Source organism: Cibotium barometz, chromosome 9, assembly GCF_041138505.1.
Source record: "Cibotium barometz isolate CiBa-2024 chromosome 9, ASM4113850v1, whole genome shotgun sequence".
NCBI classification, from domain to species: domain Eukaryota; kingdom Viridiplantae; phylum Streptophyta; class Polypodiopsida; order Cyatheales; family Cibotiaceae; genus Cibotium; species Cibotium barometz.
Window position 1 is genome coordinate 2,300,565 of NC_141054.1, and position 26,562 is coordinate 2,327,126.

At 44.9% G+C, this 26,562-nt stretch overlaps 1 protein-coding gene across 9 annotated transcripts in view; it reads left to right on the forward strand.

The window, feature by feature from the left end:
* LOC147635158 (protein S-acyltransferase 21-like) overlaps positions 1 to 26,562 on the forward strand; it is a 91,313-nt gene that overhangs the window by 42,722 nt on the left and 22,029 nt on the right. For 6 of the 9 annotated variants that reach the window (XM_086802334.1, XM_086802340.1, XM_086802332.1 and 3 more), the window contains 2 exons: positions 16 to 84; positions 187 to 258. In XM_086802334.1, the coding sequence (XP_086658460.1) occupies positions 16 to 84; positions 187 to 258 (141 nt within the window). The remainder of the gene's footprint in view (positions 1 to 15; positions 85 to 186; positions 259 to 26,562) is intronic. The other 3 variants (XM_086802336.1, XM_086802333.1, XM_086802335.1) reach the window with 1 other exon arrangement.

Consider the following 26,562-nt stretch of genomic DNA (forward strand, 5'->3'; position numbering starts at 1 on the left):
GGCTTGGCAGTGCAGGTACGCAAATTTAGTAAGCATTGTCGAAGCTGCGATAAGTGTGTCGATGGCTTTGACCACCATTGTCGGGTATGTGCCTGGACGGACATGAACTTCAAATTTGGTTCTTGTCCCATCTCAAATCTGCACATATTATGCACCCATGATAAAAAAGGTTGCCTTTGTATGTAGTGGCTGAATAACTGCGTTGGAAGGAAAAACTATGTTACTTTTGTCTTTCTTATGGCCACATGCCTTATTATGGTAAGCTAACATGCCTTTGCTTTTCTGAAACCTATTTGAAATTGTTCATTCTCATTATGGCCACATGCATGTATGAATATGCCCATGCTGATCTTTGCATACATTTACTAAGTTACATTCATGTTTACATCTAGGTAGTCTTTTTTTTGGCTTGCCTTTAAATGGTACTCTCTCTCTCTCTCATGTTGTGTTTACATTAACAGCTTTTTATCTCTCTCTCTCTCTCTCTCTGTCTGTCTTTGAAGAACTCTCTTTCTATACATTACACTTGTTTTTTGAGCAGTGAGACCTCGCTGTAAGTAAACCTTGGCAAGATTTTTAACCTCTCACACTCGGTGACATCCAGTGTAATAATTTATTTTCTCCTAATTACAACAATTAGCAGGTTAGCATAAAGTTTAAACTAGGTTAAACCCTAAAAACATCTGAGGGCTTCCTTTCTTCTTTACATCCCAGCCATAGTATATGGCCTAACTCTTCTACACAATTGGTATTTCCTTGAATCGTGCTATTTCCACGTGCTAGGCCACACACCCCCTTATCCAATTCTCACCATGTGGCCAATTACTCTTCTAAGGTATAAAATCCCTTTGGGGCTTTCACCTTAATCTTTCAATTAATGCCTCGAGGCGTCCGCTTAGGTCTTTTTAAGTAACACTGGCCACACCAAGCATTGGCTAAGCCCTCTAGTGACTCCCAATCGCTCCTAGGGGAATCTTGTCAATACAGAACATGTAACACTTTCCCCCCTAAGAAACGTTTACGTCCTCAAAAACAATATTACGGAATCTTGTCATTAAATTGCTTATCTTCTCCCAAGTTGAGCTTTCTTTTGACCTATCCTTCCACTGAAATAAATATTCAAAGTAGTCAATAAGTTGAGTACGTCTAGTTCTTATGCTAAATTTTTTATGGGCTCATGTGGAAGACTAGGCAGTTCCATAAACTCAGCAAGGGCTTAATCATCTACTAGATTATCCTTGTCACCTCAGCTTTCTTTCATAAGCGACCAACATGAAAGTTGAAATGCAAGATGTATGTTACAACCTCACCAATCTTTCTAAGTACCGCAAAAGGACTACAATACTGCCAATGAGGTGATAGCCCAAGTAGTGAAGGTGTTTGCCTAGGACCAGGAGGTCGGAGGTCCTGGGTTCAAAACCCCACAAGGTGCTTCCTCAGTGGCATCACCTATGGGCGGTTAAAATGCACCTATGAGTAGGCGCCTATGGGCGGTGAAAAATGGTAACTATGGGTGGATTTTGGGCCTATGGCTAGTCGGGGGGAAAAAAAGAAACAAAAAAAAGGACCACAATACCTAGGAGATAGTTAAGTCATTTGCCCATCTTGAGGGTTTCAGAAGTTCCAATTACCTTTAAAAAGATTTTATCATCTTTAGTAGTCTCCACCCTTCTTCGTTGTAGGTTTATATAAATTTTTGCTCTATCTTGAGCTAGCTTAACCATTTGGTTTATATTTCCAAGAAAGTCCTTGGCTAACTACACCTTTTCCTTCTCTAATCCAAGTGTTATTGGAGCTTTGGGATGAAAACCATACATCATCATGAATGGACTAAAGCATGTTGCTGAATGTTTTGTACTACTCCTTGCTCACCTTCACTAGCACCACACCGGGGACTACCGGTTTGCCGAGTTATTCCTCCATGCCTCGTGAGGAACGAACTCAATTATTGAAGCATTTGAAGCCTTCTGAGTTCAATGGGAAGATGGATTAAAGAGTCGTCACCCGCGAGATGGCTACCACGCTGGCGGAAACAGGTGGTTCACTTTGAAGCTTGTAAATAAGGACTCTTCTCCTTTGTTGTTTGCATAGGGTGGAGTATCTTCGGGGTTTGATATCATGGGAGATGACACGAGGACATGCCGGCAAATTTGTCTTCACCTTGGGAGGATATACCACTGGATGTGTCTTCGCATAACATAATTTTTTTTGGGATTGTACCGACAACATCCAAAGTCTTTGCTTCGGTGAACAGATGTATTACTTGGAGTATGTTCCATGGGATGGTGGTCTAGACATACAAGTATCGAGCAGTTTTGATGGTTACAAATTTGGTGCAAGTCTTCTAGGGAGTCTTGTTCTTGGGTCTGCTTTCTTCCTTCAGGGTGCATGAGAGTTGGTCAAGCAAGTATTGTGTTCCATTTGAGTCGATGCATTAGTTGCTGCAGTGTGGATAGCGGAGTTTTGCCAAACCATTCTTTGGGGTGTTCTATTTTTGTATGTTTCTTTTTTCTTTTTTCTTTTTTCTTTTTTCGACTGGCCTTATGCCCAAGATCCTCCCATGGTTACCATTTTCCACAACTCGTAGGCTCTTACTTATCCACCCAAAGGCAATGCCGTTGAGGAAGCACCATGTGGGGTATTGAACCCAGGATCTCTTGGTCCTAGACAAACACCTCTACCACTTGAGCTATCACCTCATTGGCTTCTCTGTGGTGTTCTTCGCATGAGCTATTGGGGGTGTCAGAGGGCAGCGGAAAGATGTAGATGAATGACAAAAACGTTGAAGCACCAAGTGAGAGATGAGAGAAAACAGCAAAACGCTGATCCACTAATCCTCAAGAAAAAGATGGATACAACCAGCTCGTAGGCGAGGAGTGGTCTCTCTAGGCATAGGGCTGAAGGGTGCTCACCAGATGACAAAAAAATGATGATAATAATGGGGGGAGGGCCAGCATATATATACTCTCCATATGAACTGGCTGACTCACCAATGATCCCTACATGACCTGAAAAATGGGAAAAATAGGCATAAATGCCATAAAAAGGGTGGGCAGCCCACATCAAAGGCCTAGGAAAAACAGGGAAAAAATAGGGGGGGGGGGTGCCTGAGCATGGGAAGGGTACCCGTAGACACCAAGATAGCCACCAACAAGAGATGATATATGCTGACACCCCATCTCAGGTCCTGGGGGTGGCCCAAGACCCAAGGAGTTGCCATGAATGCCAATTAGCTGATTGAGATAATCTTGTCTGCAGTGTTATCCTGGGTAGAACAATATTCAAGGATAACGTCTCCCTCCAAGATCTGCTCCCACACAAAGTGGTATTGGATCTCTATATGCTTGGTCTGCGCATGAAATACCGGATTCTTAGCAATAGCCAAGCAACTTTGGTTGTTGCATGAGATAATGGTAGGTTGTTGCTATGGAAAACCGATCTCCTTAAGTAGCCGCCACCTCACAAGCAGCCGAACTTATCACTTGATACTCCACCTTAGTCGATGAAAGCACCACCGTAGGCTACTTTTTACTCGTCCATGAAATTGCTCCTAATCCAAGTGTAAAGCAATACCCTGTAGTAGACCGTTGGGTATCCGCATCTCCAGCCTAGTTAGAGTCATAAAGTGGCCCCCTCTCCATAGAAAATACCAAAATTCTTGGTACCTTGCAAGTACCGCAACACGCGGAGTGGTGCCTGCCACAACGAACGTCCAAAGGTGCCTGCATGCTCTGTTAGCGCCCCATTGAGGAATGCCAACTTGACATCCATTTGAAAGATGGCCCAATGAGAGTTTGCAGCAAGAGCAAGAACTGTCCGTATGGTCGCCACTTGAGCAGTCAATGCAAAAGTATCATCAAAATCCACGCTAGCTTTCTGAGAATAGCCTTTGGCCACAAGCCTGGCCTTGTGCTTATCCAGAGTCCCATCTGATTTGTACTTGGTCATATAGACCCATTTGACACCAATCACCTTCTGCTTTACCGGTCTAGGAACCAACTCCCAAGTTTGATTTCGTTCAATAGAGTCAAGCTCTGCTTCCTGCTTCCATGGCCTGCTTCCATGTCGGTTTGGAGAGCGCCTCCCCAATATGAGTAGGTTTCGAGTCTTGCTGAATGCGTGACATTGGTGCATAATTGAGGCACATGTTCTCTTGAGGTGATGTCGTGGTACGCAACATAAGGGTGTGCTACGTTAAAGCACGACAAAGTGATTATGGAGGGTTTGAGAAGTAGTTGGATGAGCTTGTCATAAAGGTCAACTGTGGGTACACACATGACTATTAATGGGATTAAACACTTAAAATAAAGGCACTCAGTTTAAACACTTAAAACCAAAGGCACTGTGATATGCAGCGAAAGTCTTTGTATTGGAAGAATTTGTCACACAAATGCTCACACCGTCTTCTGTATCGTGAGTTTCGTGAGTTTAGCAATCCACTTTAATACTTCAAACTTTAAAGAGATATGACAGAGATATGAGAACTATACACCAGACTGGGTCCCGAATTACCCACTATCTTGATAACGAGATAGTATTTGCTTTATTACTTTAGAGAGAATGACTGTGGACTGTAGATAAGCCAAACGCAAGATCTCGGAGGATCGAAAGCCTGGCTGAACTGCACACGGCTGTAGAAACACCTCAATGAATTGATCTTGAGCCTATGCACTCTTCCCAAGGGCATGAGGAAGGGTTGCACACCTGAGGCTGAGAAAGGACTGCGGTGGATTGCTCTAAGCTATGTAAATATGCTGAAAATGCTTATGAATGATACGTTACCTTCACCAGATGACTGTAGCATGTATGGATGATGCATATAGGTGGAGGAACTGCTATAGAACTGCTGTAGGACTGAAAACGCAAGGTAGGACTGTTGTGGAAAATGTAAACGCAGGGCTGTGCTGATGCTGGACAGAAATGCAAGGTGCAGGCTGATGTGGACAGAAAACGCAGGTCTGTTGGCTGTTTTGGGGACTATGGAGGACTAAACTGCAGGCGGCTGTGTACCATGCAGAAAACGCAGGTGTGTTTGCTGATTCAGGCCTGTAGATGTACTGTATGGCTGCGCTTATGGCTGTAAGGATTGCTGAACTGCATGCGTTGGAGAACCAGGGCTGGCTGAAGCAAACTCAAGTACTCCAAGGGCTGGATGAGACTAGTCTAGTGCTGAAGGCAAGGGTACTCCTAGGGCTGAGGAGGAAAGCTCTATGCAAGCCTATTTATACTAACTAGAGGAGGCTGGTCAAGTTGGCTGGTCATTTATTTAATGAAGTTTATATTTATAAATGACAATAAATGCTAAATAAATACGAGAAAATATGGAAAAAATACTAGATAAATCCTAGTAAATTCCGTAAGGCTTCTGGGATGTTCTAAATGATGCACAGACATATGAATGCATATTATGCAGGATGCAGAGTGCTTTCTGATGCAAACCCTAAGGCTTCTACTGACTCTACATGCATGAATGATTCTCTCCAAGTGGATTAAGGGACTTGATTGACTGACTGACCCGCTAAGGCTGAGGAATGACCTACGTAGCTCGTGCCTGACTTATCGTGGACTGAGGATGTACAATGGGGTCACGGCGTACGACAAATGTCATCCTACTGGGTTCTAATATTGTACAAATGTTGCACTGTTGATGATGAGCCAGTTTGTCACTATGCAGTGAGTGCAGAGTGCATGTGACATTCTCTCCTGCTTAGCTTGGCGGCAGGTTCATGGCTTCCAAGTAGTACGCCAACAACTGGGGGTACTCCTGGAAGAACTCGTCGTCTATCCATACGGCTTCGTGGGTGTCTCGATCTCGGAATTTTGTATAAAACTGACGTATCGGTCGATCGGAACCATGCTTCCATCGATGAAGAAGGATCTGCTCGGGCTCAATAACTTCTACTTCGTCTACCACGTCTGGCTGCTATTCATCTGAAACATCAAACACTTCTGGACCAACATATGGTTTTAGCCAAGAAACATGGAAAACATCATGCATTGTCCAACTGGTAGGCATTTTTAATTTTAAGGAGACATCACTTAACTTCTTAACTATTGGAAAAAGGCCAAAACTACAGAATGAAAGCTTGGGACAATATTTGCCCACTTGTTTCAATCTCTGTTTCATGATATGCAAATAGACCCAATCCCCTTCCTTGAAGTGGATATCTCGTCTAAACTTACATGTCTGTCTGTGAACTGAATAATGGCCAGGCTCAAAATTGAGGGCCAAACTGGGTTGAGTACCAAACTCTGCGGAATCGACATACTGATCTTCTAAGTCTTTTCTAGAGATGTTGAGAATGGTAGACTCTTGACTGGTCGGGATGGTGGTCTTTCTACTAAGAACATCTGCTACTGGGTTATGCTGACCAGGGATGTACTTGATCATTCCTCCAACTTGGTGGAAGAGCTCACCCTGTCTAGTGTGCTGAGTACTCCACTGGGCACTTGGCATCGTTAGGAGCCACTTAAGTGCTTGGTGGTCTGTGATGACTGTGAAAATGCATCCGTAAGGAACAGGTTTCAAATGTTTGCGAACTGGCTGCTGTTCTAGCTTGCCCATGAAAGTCTTGGAAAGACAAGAGGGAAACTTGCTAGGAGGTTCTACTAACTGTGGGATACTGGGTGGGAGATCATCCTTAAAAATGTCTGAATGAGAAAGGAGATCCGTCAACTGAGGGACTGAAGATGATGAGACAGCGGTTATTGATGAGATAGAAGCTGTCTGAGCATAAATTAATGCTCCTTCTGCTCCTTTGCACATAGCTCGTCGGGCTTGGAGATGAGAAATCATAGGAACGCCAAGAATGCTCCTATCCCCCTGAATCATGACAGGCTCAGGAAAACCTTTAGAGATAATAAAGGTGTCCTGTCCCCAATTGGGAATAGTTTCATACTGACAAAACGAGTGGATTCCTAAGATCATGTCACATCCTAAAAGAGGAGAGACAATGAAATCTCGCTGGAATGAGGCCTTTTGAACTTGAAAAGAAAACTACTGTGCCTGCTGAGATATGTGGGTGCGGAGACCAGGTGTAAACCCGTCTACCTCCAAATGATAGGGCACTAAGGTACAACTCATGTTGGTAGCCAACTAGGAAGAGATGGCGTCCTCAGAACTGCCCATGTCAAAAAGGATTATAAACTGTCGGCGCTTGGCAGAGCCATAAGTGAAGGACCTCAGCAGTTAGGGTTAGGGTTTGGAGGTACTTCAAACAGAAAACGTGAGAGGCAAAGGAAGGAACACGACTGCTCTTCTATTCAGTAGTGATAAAGTGAAGTACAATAGCCACATAATGAAGTGACCTAAAAGATGTGTTCACATGGTCCGGCCATAAAGTGTGCCAGGTGGACCAAATCACTTATAAACTATTATAAGTGAAACTAAGCTAAAACTGGGGGAAAAAACCTCCACTAACTGAAGTAAAAAGTGCCCCAGTAATCTATTGATGATCACTAGCACTCCTCTGGGTGCATACACAGCATAAAACCCAACAAACCCCTCTGGAGTGATATGTGATCATTGTACATCATCCACCAAAAGGAAACAAATTCAAAGCAGTGCGGAATGCTTCGAATTTCGGACATGGTAATGCTTTGGTGAAGATGTCTGCCACATTCTGATCTGTAGGACAGTAGATCAGACTGATATCACCTGCCTGGAGTCTCTCCCGAACAAAATGATAGTGAATCTCAATGTGTTTCATGCGAGCATGAAACACAAGATTCCTGGCCACAGCAATGGCACTCTGACTATCAGTATAGATAGGTGTAGGCTCCTCCACTGAAATATCCATATCAGTCATGAGACGACGCAGCCAGACACACTCAATGGTAGTAGTGTAGGCTGCTCTGTACTCTGCCTCACAAGACGAAGTGGCCACTATGGTCTGTTTCTTGCTTAGCCAAGAAATACATGAAGAGCCAAGAAAGAAACAATTGCCACTAGTGGAATGTCTGGTATCGAAATCACCAGCCCAATTTGAATCGCTGTAAGCATATAACTGCATGTCACCTCCCTCAGGATAAAGCAATCCAAGAGACAAGGTACCCTGCAAATACCGGAATACACGCTTCACAGCTTGCCAATGTGACAATCGCAGGCTATGCATGAATCTGCTCAACTGAGATATGGCATACTGAATATCTGGCCGTGTAGTACACAAGTAAATAAGGCACCCAACAGCCTGAGCATATGTAGTGGCATCAAAAGAAATACTGTCATCTTGTAGTGACAATTTCATCCCAGGCTCCATAGGAGTGCTAATAGGCTTGCAATCCTGAAATTTAAACTTCTCCAGAAGTTTAGCAACATACCGAGATTGCAACAACCCAATGCCTCTGTTATCCTGCACAAACTGTATGCCCAAATAGTAGTGTACGAGCCCCAAATCAGACATTTGAAATCAGACATGTCAAATGTCTGTTGCAGTATCTCTTTAAAAGCTGCAATTTTGTCATCATTTGATCCCATGAGCAAAAGATCATCTACATAAAGACTGATGACCAGCAGATCTTTCTCTTCTTTCTTTACATACAAAGTGGCTTCTGATGGACTGTTCACAAATCCTTGAGTGAGTAGAAAAGCATCTATCTTTGCATACCAAGCTCGTGGAGCTTGTTTCAAACCATACAAGGCCTTTTTCAGCCTGCATACTTTCCCGTCATGACCATGTTCTGCAAAACCTATGGGCTGATATACATAAACTTCCTCCTCGAGGTCCCCATGTAGGAAAGCAGTCTTGATGTCCAACTGGTGAACAACCCAACCACGATGTGCAGCCAATGCAATGACACACCTAAGTGTCGACATACGGGATGTAGGAGCAAATGTCTCCTCATAATCAATGCCCTTCTTCTGTGCATAGCCCTTTGCAACTAGACGGGCTTTGTACCTATCAATGGATCCATCTGCATGTCTTTTCAACTTATAGACCCACTTAGTACCAATGGCTTTCTTGCCTTTGGGCAGATCAACCAAATCCCATGTTTGATTCCTTTTAATAGAATCAAGCTCATCCTGCATGGCTTTGTTCCAATGCACATTGTCTCGTGCATCCACAAATGAATCAGGCTCATCCTCATCCTGTAAACTGGCTGCCATAACCATATTCAAATCCATGATGTGTGCATGCTCATTGGTCCGTGTCTCCCTACGAGTACGACCAGCAAGAGGACCCTCTAGATGGCTGTCCTGTAATGTCCTCAAATACCATCTAGGTATGTGTCTGACCTGTGGTGCCTGCTGCCCCATATTTGGCTCAACTTCTGGCTCAATTTGCTGCTGAATTTCTGCACCACCTTCATGATTGGCTGGCTGTCCTGTACCCTCATGGGTTGGATCACCAACTGTGGAATGAAACTCCATAGGTAGTAGACCTTCAAACACATCATTTTCAGCCTGATTTGCATCATAACCAGCCATGGATATTTCTGATTTTTCATCAAAAATCACATCCCGACTAGTGAATATCTTCTTGGATAGTGGGTCATATAACCGGCAGCCCTTGCTCTCACGGCTATACCCAACAAAAATGCATTTTGTGGCTTTATCATCCAACTTCCTCCTCAACTCTTTGGGTATGTGTGCATATGCAAGACACCCAAAAGTACGAAAATGTGATATCGAAGGCTTGCGGCCATGCCAAGCCTCAAAAGGAGTAATCGAAACCAATGCATTTGTGGGACATCGATTCAAAATATGACAAGCACACATAACAGCTTCCACCCAAAAGATATGTGGTAGCTTCTTTGCCTTTAACATACATCTGGCCATCTCCATGAGTGACCGATTCTTCCTTTCTGCAACCCCATTCTGCTGTGGAGTATAAGGAGTAGTATACTGATGTTTGATACCTCTACTCTCAAGAAAGGAATTCATCATGTGTGACATATATTCCCCCCTCGGTCAGAACGGAGAGTCTTAACCTTGCATCCTGACTCTGTTTCAGCAAGTGCTACAAAGGCCAAAAATGCATCATATACTTGTGATTTCTGTGTTAACGGATAGACCCAGCATATACGAGAGAAGTCATCAATAAATGTAGCAAAATAGAAGCAACCTCCTAAAGACTTCGTCTGCATGGGACCACAAAGATCACTGTGTATAAGCTGCAACTTTGCAGTTGCTCGTAGAGCTTGATCACGTGGGAAGGAAAACCGATGCATTTTTTCCAAAATACATCCTTCACATATGTGATCTGGAGGCTTCTCCATAAGAGGTAGGTCTGTGAACATGTTATGTCGCTGCATAAGCATAAGACTACCAAAATTTACATGCCCCATGCGAGCATGCCATAACTCCGCATCAACCATAGCTGGAGTAAGAGTGAATGCATTATAAGCAGACTGATCCACTGGCTGAAATGCATCCAACTGATAAAGTCCATGACATAATGTACCAGTAAGCATCAAGGTCAAAGCATTAGCTTTGTCTCTGACCATGCATTTGTCATCATCAAAGTGGACTTGCATACCACAGTGTGCTAAAGAAGAAATGGACAACAAATTCTTCTTTATCCCTGGTACATATAAGGCATCTGTAAGGCGAAGGAGTCTTCTGAGAAGAAGTCCGACGCTGACCGCGAGAAGTTGAAGGCAGAGAGGACCTGTAATGATTGTGGCGAGAAAGGCCACTACTAGAGGCAGTGTCCCAAGCGGAAGACCGAGAAGGGTGAAGATTCCTCAGCAGCAGTCATGAAGACTCTGGCTTTTTTGCACCTGGAGGTGATGGGACACCGATGTTTCATTTTCTTCAGGCAGGGAGGAGATTGGAGGACTCTCCGCAACGGATACTCGGGAGTGGATTCTCGATAGTGGTGCTTCCAAGTACATGACTCCTTCCCGTTCCGGTTTACAGGATCTCTGCAGGCTTTCTGGTCATATTCTTACTGGGGATACGTCCACTATCCCAGTTCACAGTGAGGGCACGATGGAGATAGTTCCCGATGGCAGAGGGGGGAAGCATTCCTCCCAGGTGTTGTATGTTCCGGCACTTGGTTTTCATCTGTTGTCAGTGCATCAGGTTTGCAAGACTGGCGTACGGGTGGAGTTTGATGAGCATTTTGTTGCTCTCCGAGACAAAGCAACAGGCCAAGTGGTTTGGGAAGGTGGAGTGGAGAATGGAGTTTACAGGCTTTCAGCACTCTCTCTCCCAGGTCTTCAGGATTGTGATGAGTGGCAGTCTGATAATGGCCACTTGTGTGTGGATATGCTGCTTTTGCCAACAGGGGCAGGGCCTACATGACAAAACAAATCCCTGCGAGATGTGATATGCTTTGAAGCACCACTATCAAAATACCAAGTACATGCATGCTCTGTCATACTGAGTGCCTGTGAAGACCAAGAGGCATCATAGCTGCATGTGTAGAAACAGTAATCCCTGTTTTCCACAAAAGAAGCAGTCTCCAGAGGAGCTTTAGAGGCATCATTTACAGACATCCCAGATTCCTTTGCCTTCTCTTTGGCAATCCTCTTTCTACACTCTGTGATGTAGTGACCTGGCTTCGTACAGTAATGGCATTTGCCCTTCTTCTTGGGCTGTCCATCACCTTTCTTCGTATCCTGAGATGAGCCACCATCACCTGAATTCTGATTTGAACTCTTTGGCTGAGATTTGCCTTTACCTTTTTGACCTGTAGTAAATGCTTGTTCAGCACTTGTGTTCATATTCATATTCTTCCTGATTTGCTCTTCTTGTAACAAGAGAGCAACAAGTTCCTGATACTTAAGGGGTTCAACAGCATTCCTCATGCTGAGGTTCAAAGAGGTATGAAAAGCCAAGTAAGATCTTGGCAAAGAGTTCAAGATGGTGGACACAAGCTGTGTCTCAGGAATAATCTCATCCACATTGATGAGTTGCTCTCTCAAATCCTGCAGCTTGTTCAAGTGGCTAGACATATCATCTCCTTCATGCATTTTTTGATTTTCCAGCTCTCTTTTCAAAAACGAGATCCGAGCCTCATTACGAGCAGCATACATCTACTCCAAAGTCACCCATGCATTCCGTGAAGAGCCAGCTGAACGAATATGAGGTATAATAGACCTCTGTACTGACAATGCAATAAGTGACAAGGCTTGTGCATCTCTGGCATCCCATGTCTTCTGAGCATTTGTTCTTTGAACAGGCAATGGTTGACCTGGTGCCTGTACCTGTTGTCCTCGTCCACGAGCACCCCCTTGGGGAGGAGTCTCTGGAGCCAATGGACCTGGACGTGGATCATCACCACTAACAAAATCCCAAAGACCTTTTGCCACGAGCACATTTCTCAGCATAAAACTCCACAAGGAGTAGTTCATGCCGTCCAACTTGTCTTCCTTAGACAAATACGTGAATACATCACTCTGGTGTTGATTTGCCATTATGCCAATGCACAATGTTGTACCTGTGTATCAAAAAACCCAATAGCAACAACCCTGAAAGCAACTGTACTCCATTGAATACAGCTAACCCAAATATGCCTGCACTCTCAATCCTCTGAATGTGCAAAACAATGCACCACTGACTGAGTAGAGCAGCAAAAATGGCTTGTACAGTGCCAAAATGCCCAAAGTTACTGCACCCAAAACCTTGCAAAAAACCTGTAGAGATTTCTTTGCAAGAAAATCTGCCTGTATTTGCCAGAAAATTTTCACAGAGAAAAATGCGCAAATTTCAAAACTTGTAAAGCTTACCACAACTGTGATTTTTGCAGGTACAAGTCGACTGTACTGTGCAGGTACACGCAGCAGGTACTGTACGGAAGCTACAGTCGACTGGTTGGCTTCAGGTATGCGCAGCAGGTACTGGACTGCTGTACTGTGCAGGTACGGATGACTGTACTGTACGGAACTAGGCGAGCAGCTGACGGCGTGTGTAAGTCGCTTGCAGGTACTGTACGGAGATTGGGCGAGCAGGTACACGGCAAGTGTAGGTCGCCTGTACGGAGCAGAGCGACTGTACTTGCAACTGACGGGTACAGCACAAAACAGGCGAAGACCTGTACTTTCAGCTTGGCAACCCGACTGTACGAACAGCTGACTGTGCAGCTGAGTGTGGGGACGAGTACGGATAGAGTACGGAGCAGAGTACGGAACAGGACAGTGCCCGTACTGAATGTACGACTGAAGGCGGCTGTCTGTACGGACACTGATGGCGTGGAGCAGTACGAGAAGGGAAGACCAACTCTGTTCTGATACCAAATGAAGGAGCTCAGCAGTTAGGGTTAGGGTTTGGAGGTACTTCAAACAGAAAACGTGAGAGGCAGAGGAAGGAACACAACTGCTCTTCTATTCAGTAGTGATAAAGTGAAGTACAATAGCCACATAATGAAGTGACCTAAAAGATGTGTTCACATGGTCCGGCCATAAAGTGTGCCAGGTGGACCAAATCACTTATAAACTATTATAAGTGAAACTAAGCTAAAACTGGGGGAAAAAACCTCCACTAACTGAAGTAAAAAGTGCCCCAGTAATCTACTGATGATCACTAGCACTCCTCTGGGTGCATACACATCATAAAACCCAACAATAAGCTCGGATCAGGCTTTTCTGTGTGGTTGTTGCCTCACCCTCCTGCTTAGCATCAAGTACCACGGATGGCATGGAATGCATAGAAGGTAAGATCTGAACTGCATTGGTGGTAGCAGGCGGGTCTGGAGGAGCAGGGGATACTACGGCAACTGTGGCAGAAGGCTCTTTGGAGGCTTGCTCCGCTTGTCTTTTTGGACAATCCTTTTTACCATGCCCAATGGTATGACAGAAAAAACATCTATTTTCTGACTGATACTGTCTTTGCTCCTCTGGAGGAAGATAACCTCTAGTGATGCCTGCTTGAGCCTTTTCCTCAGGGGTTTTCTTAGGCTTGGATTTCTTATCCCCTGAACTAGAGCTAGGACTGGTGTCTGTCTTAGTGTCTTTAGAAGACGAAGTACCGTTCCCCTGTTGGGGTTTGGTACTGGACTGTGATGACTGCTTGGGCTTACCCCCGTTCAGCTTCATTTCTTCATTTTGAGCGAGAGTCAGAGCCCGGTCATATGTACTTGGTTCAAAGTTACGAACCGTGAACCGAATGTTAGTCCAATCCATGAATGAATTGCTCCATCTTAGCCTGCTCAAATAACCCTAACTGCTGTGCTAAAGTAATAACCTTACCGGAAAACTGAAGCACTGGGGATCCGTTCTGTCTGAGTCCATAGAACTCGTCTTTCAGACCGGTCATGTACTGGGGCGGGAGAAATCTGGTCTTCAGGTCATGGACAAAGATGTCCCAGTCAAAGGTTGTGACACCTGTGGCCTGGTCTGTATGAATACTAGACCAATGCTGCCACCAAGTGACTGCCTCACCAGTGAGATGGGGAGCCGCTAAGTGGACTTTATCTTGTGGGTGTGTGATTCTAGCTCATGGAAAATGAGCATTAAACTAATGAATAAATTGATTAACTGATGAATGATCACACTTACCATCATATTTACTAAAGTTTGGCTGACTGCGAATGACGGTGGTTGATGCTGCTGTGGACTGCTGGCTGGTGACACCTATGAGTGGGGAGACTGAGGAGAGCTGCTGATACCTCAAGTGTATGGCCTCCTTTTCCCGTTGGTGCTCGAGTAACATACGTTCTCGATCAAGCTCACGTTGGTGTTCCCGAGCGGCGAGTTCAGCCTGACGCCGGTCTTCGTCGATCCTGCGTTGGGCTTCCTCATAGTCCCGTCTTTCTGCTTTCTCTCTTTTCCTTCGGGCCTCATCCTCCCTCCTTTGTTGTTCCATCTGAAAGAAGAGGGAGATGTAGTCGGGTGCGGCTGGAGGTGGAGAAGGACCTGCTGTTGCTGCCTCCAAGAGTTGGAGACGCTCCATGAGCAGCTGGTTCTGAGCTCTAAGAAGAGCTATGGTGTCTGCTGTAGGTGGAAGAACAAGACGTCTTCCGGCTGATGAGTACTCTCTTCTATAGACATGATCCTGAAGTCGGTGGTCGTACCGGAACGCAATCTAACCATCCAAGGATGCCCCCACGCTAGGATACGGTGTGTGTGGACAATCTGAATCTGATACCAATGTTATGTGCAGCGGAAGTCTTTGCATTGGAAGATTTTGTCACACAAATGCTCACACTGTCTTCTGTATCCTGAGTTTCGTGAGTTTAGCAATCCACTTTAATACTTCAAACTTTAGAGAGAGATGAGAACTCTACACGAGATTGGGTCCCAAATTACCCACTATCCCGATAACGAGATAGTATTTGCTTTATTACTTTAGAGAGAATGAATGTGGACTGTAGATAAGCCAAACGCAAGATCTTGGAGGATCGGAAGCCTGGCTGAACTGTACACGGCTGTAGAAACACCTCAATGAACTGATCTCAAGCCTGTGCACTCTTCCCAAGGGCATGAGGAAGGGTTGCACACCTGAGGCTGAGAAAGGACTGCGGTGGACTGTTCTAAGCTATGTAAATATGCTGAAAATGCTTATGAATGATATGTTACCTTCACCAGATGAGTGTAGCATGTATGGATGATGCATATAGGCGGAGGAACTGCTGTAGAACTGCTGTAGGACTGAAAACGCAAGGCAGGACTGCTGTGGAACTGTAAACGCAGGGCTGTGCTGATGCTGGACAGAAACGCAAGCTGCAGGCTGATGCTGGACAGAAAACGCAGGTCTGTTGGCTGTTTTGGGGACTGTGGAGGACTGAACTGCAGGCGGCTATATACTATGCAGAAAACGCAGGTGTGTTTGCTGATTCAGGCCTGTAGATGTACTGTATGGCTGCGCTTATGGCTGTAAGGACTGCTGAACTGCATGCGTTGGAGAACCAAGGCTGGCTGAAGCAAACTCAAGCACTCCAAGGGCTGGATGAGACTAGTCTAGTGCTGAAGGCAAGGGTACTCCTAGGGCTGAGGAGGAAAGCTCTTAGCACACTGAAGACTGAATGAGAAACTAAGCCCTATGCAAGCCTATTTATACTAACTAGAGGCTGGTCAAGTTGGCTGGTCATTTATTTAATAAAGTTTATATTTATAAATGACAATAAATGCTAAATAAATACCAAAAAATATGAAAAAAATACTAGATAAATCCTAGTAAATTCCGTAAGGCTTTTGGGATGTTCTAAATGATGCACAAGCATATGAATGCATATTATGCAGGATGCAGAGTGCTTTCCGATGCAAACCCTAAGGCTTCTACTGACTCTACATGCATGAATGATTCTCTCCAAGTGGGTTAAGGGACTTGACTGACTGACTGACCCGCTAAGGCTGAGGAATGACCTACGTAGCTCGTGCCTAACTTATCCTGGATTGAGGATGTACAATGGGGTCACGGCGTACGACAAATATCATCCTACTGGGTTCTAATACTGTACAAATGTTACACTGCTGATGATGAGCCAGTTTGTCACCATGCATTGAGTGCAGAGTGCATGCGACAGGCACACATGAAGTCTTGACACCACACTGGGACCAGAGAGGGTCTAAGGGTGTGCTATCTTAAAGCACGCAAAATTATTATGGGAGGGGTGGAGAAGTAGTTGGATGAGCTTGATATAAAGGTCAACTGGGGGTACACGTCTTTTTAATGCGATTAAACACTTAAAATAAAGGCAATGAATTTAACCACTTAAAACCAAAGGCACACATGAAGTCCGACACCACATTGGGACCGGAGTGGGCCGCCCCCCCTCTTGTAATTTCATATAACCAAGGAGTATTTATCTATTATAAGTTTTAGGGGTGCTTCATGTGTCTAGCAGCAGGTTATCGAGTTTACAAGCACAAGGTCCCAAAAGATATCACATATCCACAATTCCATGGATCCTTGTGAATCCACTAAACGTAGGATCCCGTTTTCAGCCTCCATCATGGAGTATAAAGTGCAGTAGATGTTGAGGTTCGGGCGGCGGCTAAGAGATGGCAGCCAAGAAAATCTCCATAGCTTTGAGAGAGCTATGATGAGGCTTGGACGGCAGCCAAGCGATAGCAGCCAAGAGTATCTTCACATGTCCATGGTTTTTATGGTAGCAGGAATCTCCACCTAGCGGGTAGTGTGAATAAGTCTATCTCAAGCCAAAGAACAATGGCGGTTTAACAATATATCCATGATAACATCACTTTCACTTCCTAAACGCATTCATGCGAAAGAAAACAATCCCGTAAGCTATCCACGGTCTCGAATTAGTTTGGAAAGCAAGAAATTGTTGTTTCAAAGCCGTGCAACCATATTTTAGATTTTGCACCCTGGCATGGGTTTGTTTCTATATGTCCGTATCAATGTTGGTATTGCGTCCGTATAGCCATTATATATATGATTTCCAATCTTGAAAAACCCTAAAATAGCATGTTGAAGCTTGTTGGATACCTTGTATCACCTTGGGATGTCCACAACTAGTCTTGAGAGGAATCAATTGGCTAAGGAGAGTGCTTTGGAGTAGTTGACCAACCTCCTTGCAAGCAACAAGCTCTTGTTATGCACAAATCAGCCCCAACATACTCTCTTATAGTATTTTCGCTTTTGCTTTTCAAAATTAATAACAAGTGATAGTTTTTAATAATTTTCTTTTCTTCCAATCCAAAAGCACGTTAAAATTTTTAGTAATTTTAGCCTGGTCAATTCATAATAACTTGTCCATCTTTATTAATAATGATGTAAACATGCTTCAATATCATGTTTTTAACTTGTTTTTCACACGTCCATCCCCTCAATCCAATGACTTGTCGGGCGCACACCCTCCATAATCCAACGTGGGAATCTTGTTCCTTGGGGCCCACTAGGATGTCCAAAATGCTCGGAACAAAACACATATTTGGATACTTCCCATTCCTAAAGCCTTTCCAAAAGTCCAAAAATCCAATAAATCTGATATATTGATAAATGCTTATAAATCCCGAAAATAGTGATCACTTTGACTCTACCTACATTAGTTGGGCAGTACCGTGCACTACGAAATTGGCAAAGAGATGAAGAAGAGAGAAATTGTGAAGGTGTATTGTTGTTCAATTCTCTTGGGCAAACTTAGGAAGAGGGTTTTAAACACCTACAAGGTGGTTGAATATAGTGCTTGCTGCAAGCAAGGTAAAGCTTCGTATTGGTTTGGGTTTGAGGGGAAAGGGAGGCTGAAACCGGCCTCAGATAGAAAACCAGAGTGCGGTAGACTAGCAGTCACCCGTCCACTTGTAGTCTAGATGTGAAAACAAAACAGATTGGAGCTAGAGTGCCCAAATCTGAAAACAAAGCGACACCTGTTGGCCCCAAAGCTTGGCGCCCCTTGCGGTATTTCTTTATTCAATTAAAATAATATGAATGGCTGAGTACAACAAAAATCAGCCAAGAGTTTACACGTGTATGTCCAATCTGACGGCCCACAAAACCTTCTTAGCACAGAGGATCTATGCACACAGATCTGTGTTCCACAATAACACACTGTGCCTCCCTCTGATCAGCCAAGACCACTAAGCAGGGCAGCCATGAGCATACATCTGGCATAACTCAAGTGCATGATACAACATCTCAGCTCATACATACATATGCTGTCCAAACTCGGTCTCAACCCTTGTCAATCTGCCATACCCCTCCTCTCACAAGGGGCCAGATAACTCATATCTGCAACAACAGACATCAAGCAGTAGAAAGAGAGATAGATGAACAGAAACGGAGCTTACCAAATTCAGCTCGTGAAACAGCACTGGAGGAAGCAACGGTACCAATCTGTACTTGCAGGCACTTGTTTCCACAACCCTGCTTCACACATGTGCTTGTACTTGTCTGTACCCTCCTCCTGGTGTTCACTTCTATGCTGTCTTTGAAAGTACAGATCTGAAAAACAGCACTGTACTTGTATGTTCTTGACTGTACTTGCTTGTACTTGACGGTACTTGCTTGTACTTGACGGTACGAGCTGTTTCTGCAGAGAACCAGAAGTAGCCGCCTGCTGATTTGCTGCTGGTTGCCTGCGCCGTCTGCTACAGTACTATCCAGCACCTGTACTTGCCCCAAAACTAGCCCTGCAGAAAGTACAGAGCTGTACTTGCAGTCGTACAGCCTGTACAGCCTGGATTCAGCAGTCGCAGGCGCCTGTCTCAGTCCCACAGCCCTGTGCTTCTCTGTCCACAGCAGTACCGGCAGTCGTACAGCACTGTACGGCTGCTGTACGGCCTGGTACAGCACACAGCTCACAGAAAACAGCAACAAAACCAGTCTTCAGCAGTTGCCTAGAGTTTCCTCAGCTTTTCCACGCATGTACTCCCACTTTTGCTCCACGACTCCCAAAAGGGAAGAGAGAGAGAGAGAGAGGAGAGAGAAACACTTACTCCAAAAGTGGAGTGGCTCTCCTCCCCAAAATAATCCCTAGGGCCCCAAACTTTTAAAAGTTCCCTAGGGCCACTAAGGCCTAGGGGCAAACTTTAATAAACATTAAAGTTTAATGTTTCTAGTTCCCCCCTTCACACCTAGGGATGTCCACACATCTTAAACTCTGTCCGGGCACCCCCCATGTGAATCATAAAATATTCTGACTCTGCAACCACCATGCCCACACTTGTACTGTTCCATTTTCACAGGGCCATGACATACCCCCCTCTTGAAAAATGGCAAGCGTCCTCGATTGCATTCTGGTGATGCATCAAAATATCCAAAGTGAAATATACAAGATGGCAAGATCAGCGTCTCAATCTCTCTAAGCCATACACATGTATCAACATTCACTGCAAACCAATGGCATAGTAATAGTCCAAGTTGTATACCACTGTGAACCATACATATCCACAAAAATCTCATGTGACTAGTACACATATATCATAGAAGTCCCATAAACAGATGTACTGTCAGCCTCAGTACCTTCGGGTGAGATAAAAAACTGCACCAAACGACCTCTAGATGTCATCTGAGCCTGTCTGTATCAAGGGAGTGGAGGTGCTACCCCCTCTTGAGCATCAGGTAATGCTCCAGACCCATGCTCTGCTGAACCTGAATGAGCCACAATAAGAGTCGGCTCTAACTCAAAGGCATCGAGATAAAGCTGCAAAACCTGAGGTGAATCTGTTAAGTCACCTTCCTCCATCCACTTCGCATCCATCGGTGAATAGTTCTTGAACTTCACAAGATACGGTGAATAGTTCTTGAACTTCACAAGATAGCGACGGGAAACTTTACCTCGTACCTTCCTTTCTTTATGTGCCAGTATCTGCTCTGGAATCAGAACCTCATCAAGTTCCTCAACTTCCGGCTGAGCCTCATCTGATACATCCTCAGGCACATCCCCACGGAAAGGTCTAAGAAGACTCACGTGAAAAGCATTGTGAATCCTCCAGTGATCTGGTAACTTCAAACGATAGGTTACCTCACCAATCTTTTCCAAAACCTGAAAAGGCCCATAATATCGCATGCTCAACTTAGAGAATAAGCGCTCTTTACCCTTCATCTTCTTGAGTCTAGCCTTTTCAAAGCGCAAAAGAACCCAATCACCCAATGCAAACTGTAAATCACGTCTGTGACGGTCTGCGGCTTTCTTTTGCTTCTGCTGAGTTTTCTGGAGGGCCAACTTAACTCTCCAATAAGCTTCATCCAAGCTCTCCACATACTGATCAGCCTCAAAGATCTTATCCTTTGTATGCAAAATGGGTGGAACCTTCTTCCCTCCTTCCACAATCTCAAAAGGCGCCTTGCCTGTCGAGGTATGTACAGTGTTGTTATATGCAAACTCCACCAAAGGAAGATACTTTTCCCATTGTTGCTTGTGCTCTGACACATAACACTTGAGAAGATCCAACACTGTAGAGTTAGCCTCTTCTGACTGACCATCTGTCTGTGGATGAAATGACGATGAAAACTTGAGAGTTGTACCCATGTTGTCAAACAACCCTCTCCAGAACAAACTCGTCATCCGTGGATCACGGTCACTAATGATAGACGTAGGCAAGCCATGATACTTGAAGATGTTCGCCATGAACAACTTCACCATATGATCCACTTTAACTGTCTTCCGCACGGGAATGAAATGTGCCTGCTTACTGAACCTGCATATGATAGTCCAGATGCCATCATTTCCCGTTTGTGTCCGTGGAAGATCAAATACAAAATCCATGGCAATGCTCTCCCAAGGTCTATCCGGAATAGGTAAAGGCTGTAATAACCCTGGTGTCTTCTGACGGTCAAACTTTACCTTCTGACATACGATGCATTGCCTCACAAAGGCATCAACATCTCTTCTCAAGGTTGGCCAATAAAAGAAAGTCTCCACTGCTTTGACCGTGGGGTCAATACCTCTATGACCTGCATACGGTGGAGCATGACTTTCAATCATAACCTTGAGTCGCAATGGCCTGGTAACACACAGTCTGCCATGCATCAATAAAAACCCATCTCTGAGAGTGTAGTGCTCATGCCGCTGACCCTCAGACATCTGATCATACAACCTTTCAAAGTCCTCATCATGGGCATACTGCTCTTTCATTTCATCAAGCTCATGATGATAAGCAAGTGAAACTGTAGAGACCTGTGGCTTGCGTGACAAAGCATCTGCCACTACATTCTTTTTGCCTTCCACATGCACAATCTGGAAGTGAAACATTGACAAAAAGTTTGCCCAACGCATATGCTTCTTTGAAAGCTTAGTCTACGTGAGGAAATAACGCAAGGTCTGATGATCTGTCTGTACAGTGAAATCAGCCCCAAGCAAGTAGTGTTTCCATGTAGAAAGAGCGTGAATTACAGCCAACATCTCTTTCTCACACCTGTAAATGCTTCTCAGCATCTTGCAAAACTCTACTCTCATAGGCTATGACATGTCCCTCTTGCATGAGAACTGCACCAATGCTACTTCCACATGCATCACACTGGACAACAAAAGCCTTTCGGAGGTCCGGTAACACCAATACTGGGTCCGAAGTAAGCTTTTCTTTGAGCTTTTTGAATGCTGTAATTTCCCAATCAGCCCATCTAAACGGAGTTGCTTTCTTCGTCAAAGCATGAAGAGGCGAAGCAATTTCAGCAAAGTGCCGTATGTAACGCCTGTAATAGGAACACAATCCTAGAAAGCTGCGTACATCATGCACGGTCCTCAAAGCTGGCCAATTAAGTATTGCTTCCACCTTTGCTGGATCCATACGGACTCCATGACCAGACACAATATGCCCCAAGAAATGTATCTCCTGCAAGAAAAACTCACTCTTCTTGCCATTAACCACCAACCTATGGTTTCTGAGTTCTGCAAACACAATGGCCAAATGCCTTCTATGCTCTTTCTCAGTTTGTGAATGCACAATCATATCATCAAAGAATGTGCCCACAAACTCTCTATGAGGCTTGAAAATCATGTCCATCATTCTGTTAAATGTGGCAGGCGCATTTGTCAAACCAAAGGGCATAACCAAGAACTCATACAACCCAAACGTGGTTCGGAATGCTGTCTTATGCACATCCTCGGGTCTAATGCGTATCTGATGATACCCGCTTTTCAAGTCAATACGACTAAACACTGTAGAGCCCTGTAAGCGGTCCAAGATGTCATCGATCCTCGGTATGGGGAATCGATTCTTGATGGTATTCTTGTTCAGCGCCCTGTAATCAATACACATGCGCCAAGAACCATCCTTCTTCTGCACTAAGAGCACAGGTGAGCAAAAGGGTGATGAGCTAGGCTGTATCAACCCCTTATTCAAAAGCTCCTGCACCTGACTCATGATCTCTTCCTGTTGGGCTGCACTAACACGGTACGGCGGTCTATTCGGTGGAGTACTACCAGGAATCAGATCTATGGCATGATCTTCTGGCCTCTCAGGAGGCAATTCTCTTGGCAATGACTCGGAAAAACAGTTTTGAAACCCACTTAAGAAATCAGTCTTGTCCTTATCTAACATAGACAAATTAGACTTAGACTCATCATCCTGTGCATCCTTTAAATAAATCAAGTACGCGGAAAGATGCTTTTTCATTACTGATGAAATCGCCGAAGCGGATACAATAGGAACAGGTTCCCCTTTGAGATACATGCTCTTTCCCTCTACGAGTCAGAGTAATTTTCCTATTGTAAGTATCCACCACCGCATGTACCCTATGGCACCATGGCATCCCCAACAAAACATCACAGCCATCCAAAGGCATGATGAAGAACTCTTCGCTGTCCACATAACCCTGCAAATGAAGCCGAAGCTTCCCAATGATAGGAGTAACGGGTTCTGCATACCCTGGACAAGCCATATTTGCCTCATGTAACGGCCCCATCTCCTCTGCGCGAATCCCCAATCGGCCAGCCAAATCTGGTGAAATGAAGTTGGCTCTAGCACCTGTGTCAAAGAAGATCAAAGCATTCTGATCTCTCACTTTGCCCCATGCCCTGCACAACTCTGTAGCTTCACCACCTAGCTGCTCCCCCACAAGATCAGGAACTAAGCCTGCAGAAGGCTTTGGTTTCTTTGGCTTGGGCTCTCCTTTATTATCAGGGTCCTTTTGGGACTTTCTTTTGGGACAATTGAATGACATATGCCCCTCTTCAGTACAGTAAAAACACTTTTGAGCATCTCTCAAAGCCTGTCTTTCCTCAGAAGTCCTCTTGGGCATTGGCAACTGCTTATACTTTGTCTCTGAAGACCCTTTAGCATCACGAGAAGCATGCCCAAATTTTTCAGCTTTCTTGCTCAATTTCTTATTGCCCTTAAAGCCAGATGAACCACCTGTGAGTAACGCATTAGCTGTCATAGCATTTTCAATCATCTGTGACATGTTCGTTACTCTTGTCTTTATACAATAATCTCGTACCTCCTTGGGCAGCCCACAACAATACTTCTCTACCTGCTCAGATAATGGCACGGCACGATAAGAAGTCACTGGGAGTAGAGCTTCCCAAAACTTCTTGTTATAATCCTCCAAACTATCACACTTTGAAGCATCCAACTTGTGCCATGCGGTCATAACATCCACCCCGAATGTAGATGTGAGCCATACAGAAGAGAAGACCTGTTTAAATTGGACCCATGTAGTGGGTGCTATGCCCTGCAAAAGAAGAGTAGACCACCACTGCAAAGCATTGCCCTTGAGAAAAGTGGCAGCTTTCCTCACTTTAGAGGACTCTGTGTAATTCCCACCAGAAAAAGCAGCATCAAACTGCTGTAAAAAGGTAAGTGCTTTCAATTTATCCTTGGCCCCACTGAATGTGTCAAACTTCACTGCAGCTCCCCCTTCCTTGTAATCCTTCGCCTTTCCCATAGGCGTTAGATTATCATATGGAAGTGGTTTCGCAAGATTGCTGCCCCCAACATTCATACCCATCATTGGGTCAACATTTCCCATTCCCATGCCAGGCATACCATACATTCTAGCCATGTTTCCAAACATTCCATTATGCATACCTGGCTGCATACCACCAAACATATTGCCTTGCATCCCAGGTTGCATGCCTCCAAACATATTTCCTTGCATACCGGACTGCATACCACCATACATATTCCCTTGCAGGCCAGGCTGAAAATTGGCTCCAAAAGGCCCATACATACCCATGCCTCCCTGAGGATAACCCCCAGTCATGGATTGGAACACCGAACCTCCACCAAAATAACCTGGATGCATATTCTGCTAAGGAATAGGTGGCTGTCCATAGAAGGAACTTTGAGAGTTTGCGCCATAAGCATGCTGCATATTCGGAAACTGGCCAAAAGATGGTTCCTGTGGGATGGCACCACTATGACCCTGAGGAAGATCCTTTGAACGAACCTTCTTCTTCTTTTTCTCGGGCTCTATGCGGGGTTCTGTGCGAGATCTCATAAATTCAGCAAATCTCTCACTCTGTGTGAGCTGCATAAAAGTATCCATAACACTAGCCAAGCGATCTTTGAACCGAGCATCATCATCCTCTTTACCATGCACATCTTCTGGCTGTGTTACATCCTCATAAGGCTCAATATCTGCAGCCTGTTCTGCAAAAATATCCTCAGATACATCTCTCTCAGGAGAAGTCTCTGGCTCTTCTTCTTCATGATAGAAGTACTCATCCTCTGTATCAGACATGTTTGCTGAATTTTCAGCGATGGCTTTCTTCAAAGCAACCACGAGCTCACCCCCTTCAGAAAGTTGATGATTGGTCCCGGCAACGGAACCTTGAAACCGGCCTCAGATAGAAAACCAGAGTGCGGTAGACTAGCAGTCACCCGTCCACTTGTAGTCTAGATGTGAAAACAAAATAGATTGGAGCTAGAGTGCCCAAATCTGAAAACAAAGCGACACCTGTTGGCCCCAAAGCTTGGCGCCCCTTGCGGTATTTCTTTATTCAATTAAAATAATATGAATGGCTGAGTACAACAAAAAATCAGCCAAGAGTTTACACCTGTATGTCCAATCTGACGGCCCACAAAACCTTCTTAGCACAGAGGATCTATGCACACAGATCTGTGTTCCACAATAACACACTGTGCCTCCCTCTGATCAGCCAAGACCACTAAGCAAGGCAGCCATGAGCATACATCTGGCATAACTCAAGTGCATGATACAACATCTCAGCTCATACATACATATGTTGTCCAAACTCTATCTCAACCCTTGTCAATCTGCCATACCCCTCCTCTCACAAGGGGCCAGATAACTGATATCTGCAACAGACATCAAGCAGTAGAAAGAGAGATAGATGAACAGAAACGGAGCTTACCAAATTCAGCTCGTGAAACAGCACTGGAGGAAGCAACGGTACCAATCTGTACTTGCAGGCACTTGTTTCCACAACCCTGCTTCACACGTGCTTGTACTTGTCTGTACCCTCCTCCTGGTGTTCACTTCTATGCTGTCTTTGAAAGTACAGATTTGAAGAACAGCACTGTACTTGTATGTTCTTGACTGTACTTGCTTGTACTTGACGGTACTTGCTTGTACTTGACGGTACGGGCTGTTTCTGCAGAGAACCAGAAGTAGCCGCCTGCTGATTTGCTGCTGGTTGCCTGCGCCGTCTGCTACAGTACTGTCCAGCACCTGTACTTGCCCCAAAACTGGCCGTACAGTGTACCCGCAGAAAGTACAGAGCTGTACTTGCAGTCGTACAGCCTGTACAGCCTGGATTCAGCAGTCGCAGGCGCCTGTCTCAGTCCCACAGCCCTGCGCTTCTCTGTCCACAGCAGTACCTGCAGTCGTACAGCACTGTACGGCTGCTGTACGGCCTGTTACAGCACACAGCTCACAGAAAACAGCAACAAAACCAGTCTTCAGCAGCCGCCTAGAGTTTCCTCAGCTTTTCCATGCATGTACTCCCACTTTTGCTCCACGACTCCCAAAAGGGAAGAGAGAGAGAGAGGAGAGAGAAACACTTACTCCAAAAGTGGAGTGGCTCTCCTCCCCAAAATAATCCCTAGGGCCCCAAACTTTTAAAAGTTCCCTAGGGCCACTAAGGCCTAGGGGCAAACTTTAATAAACATTAAAGTTTAATGTTTCTAGTTCCCCCCTTCACACCTAGGGATGTCCACACATCTTAAACTCTGTCCGGGCACCCCCCATGTGAATCATAAAATATTCTGACTCTGCAACCACCATGCCCACACTTGTACTGTTCCATTTTCACAGGGCCATGACAGAGGCCTTAGCGGTGAAGATGGGAATTTCTTATTTCTAGTATT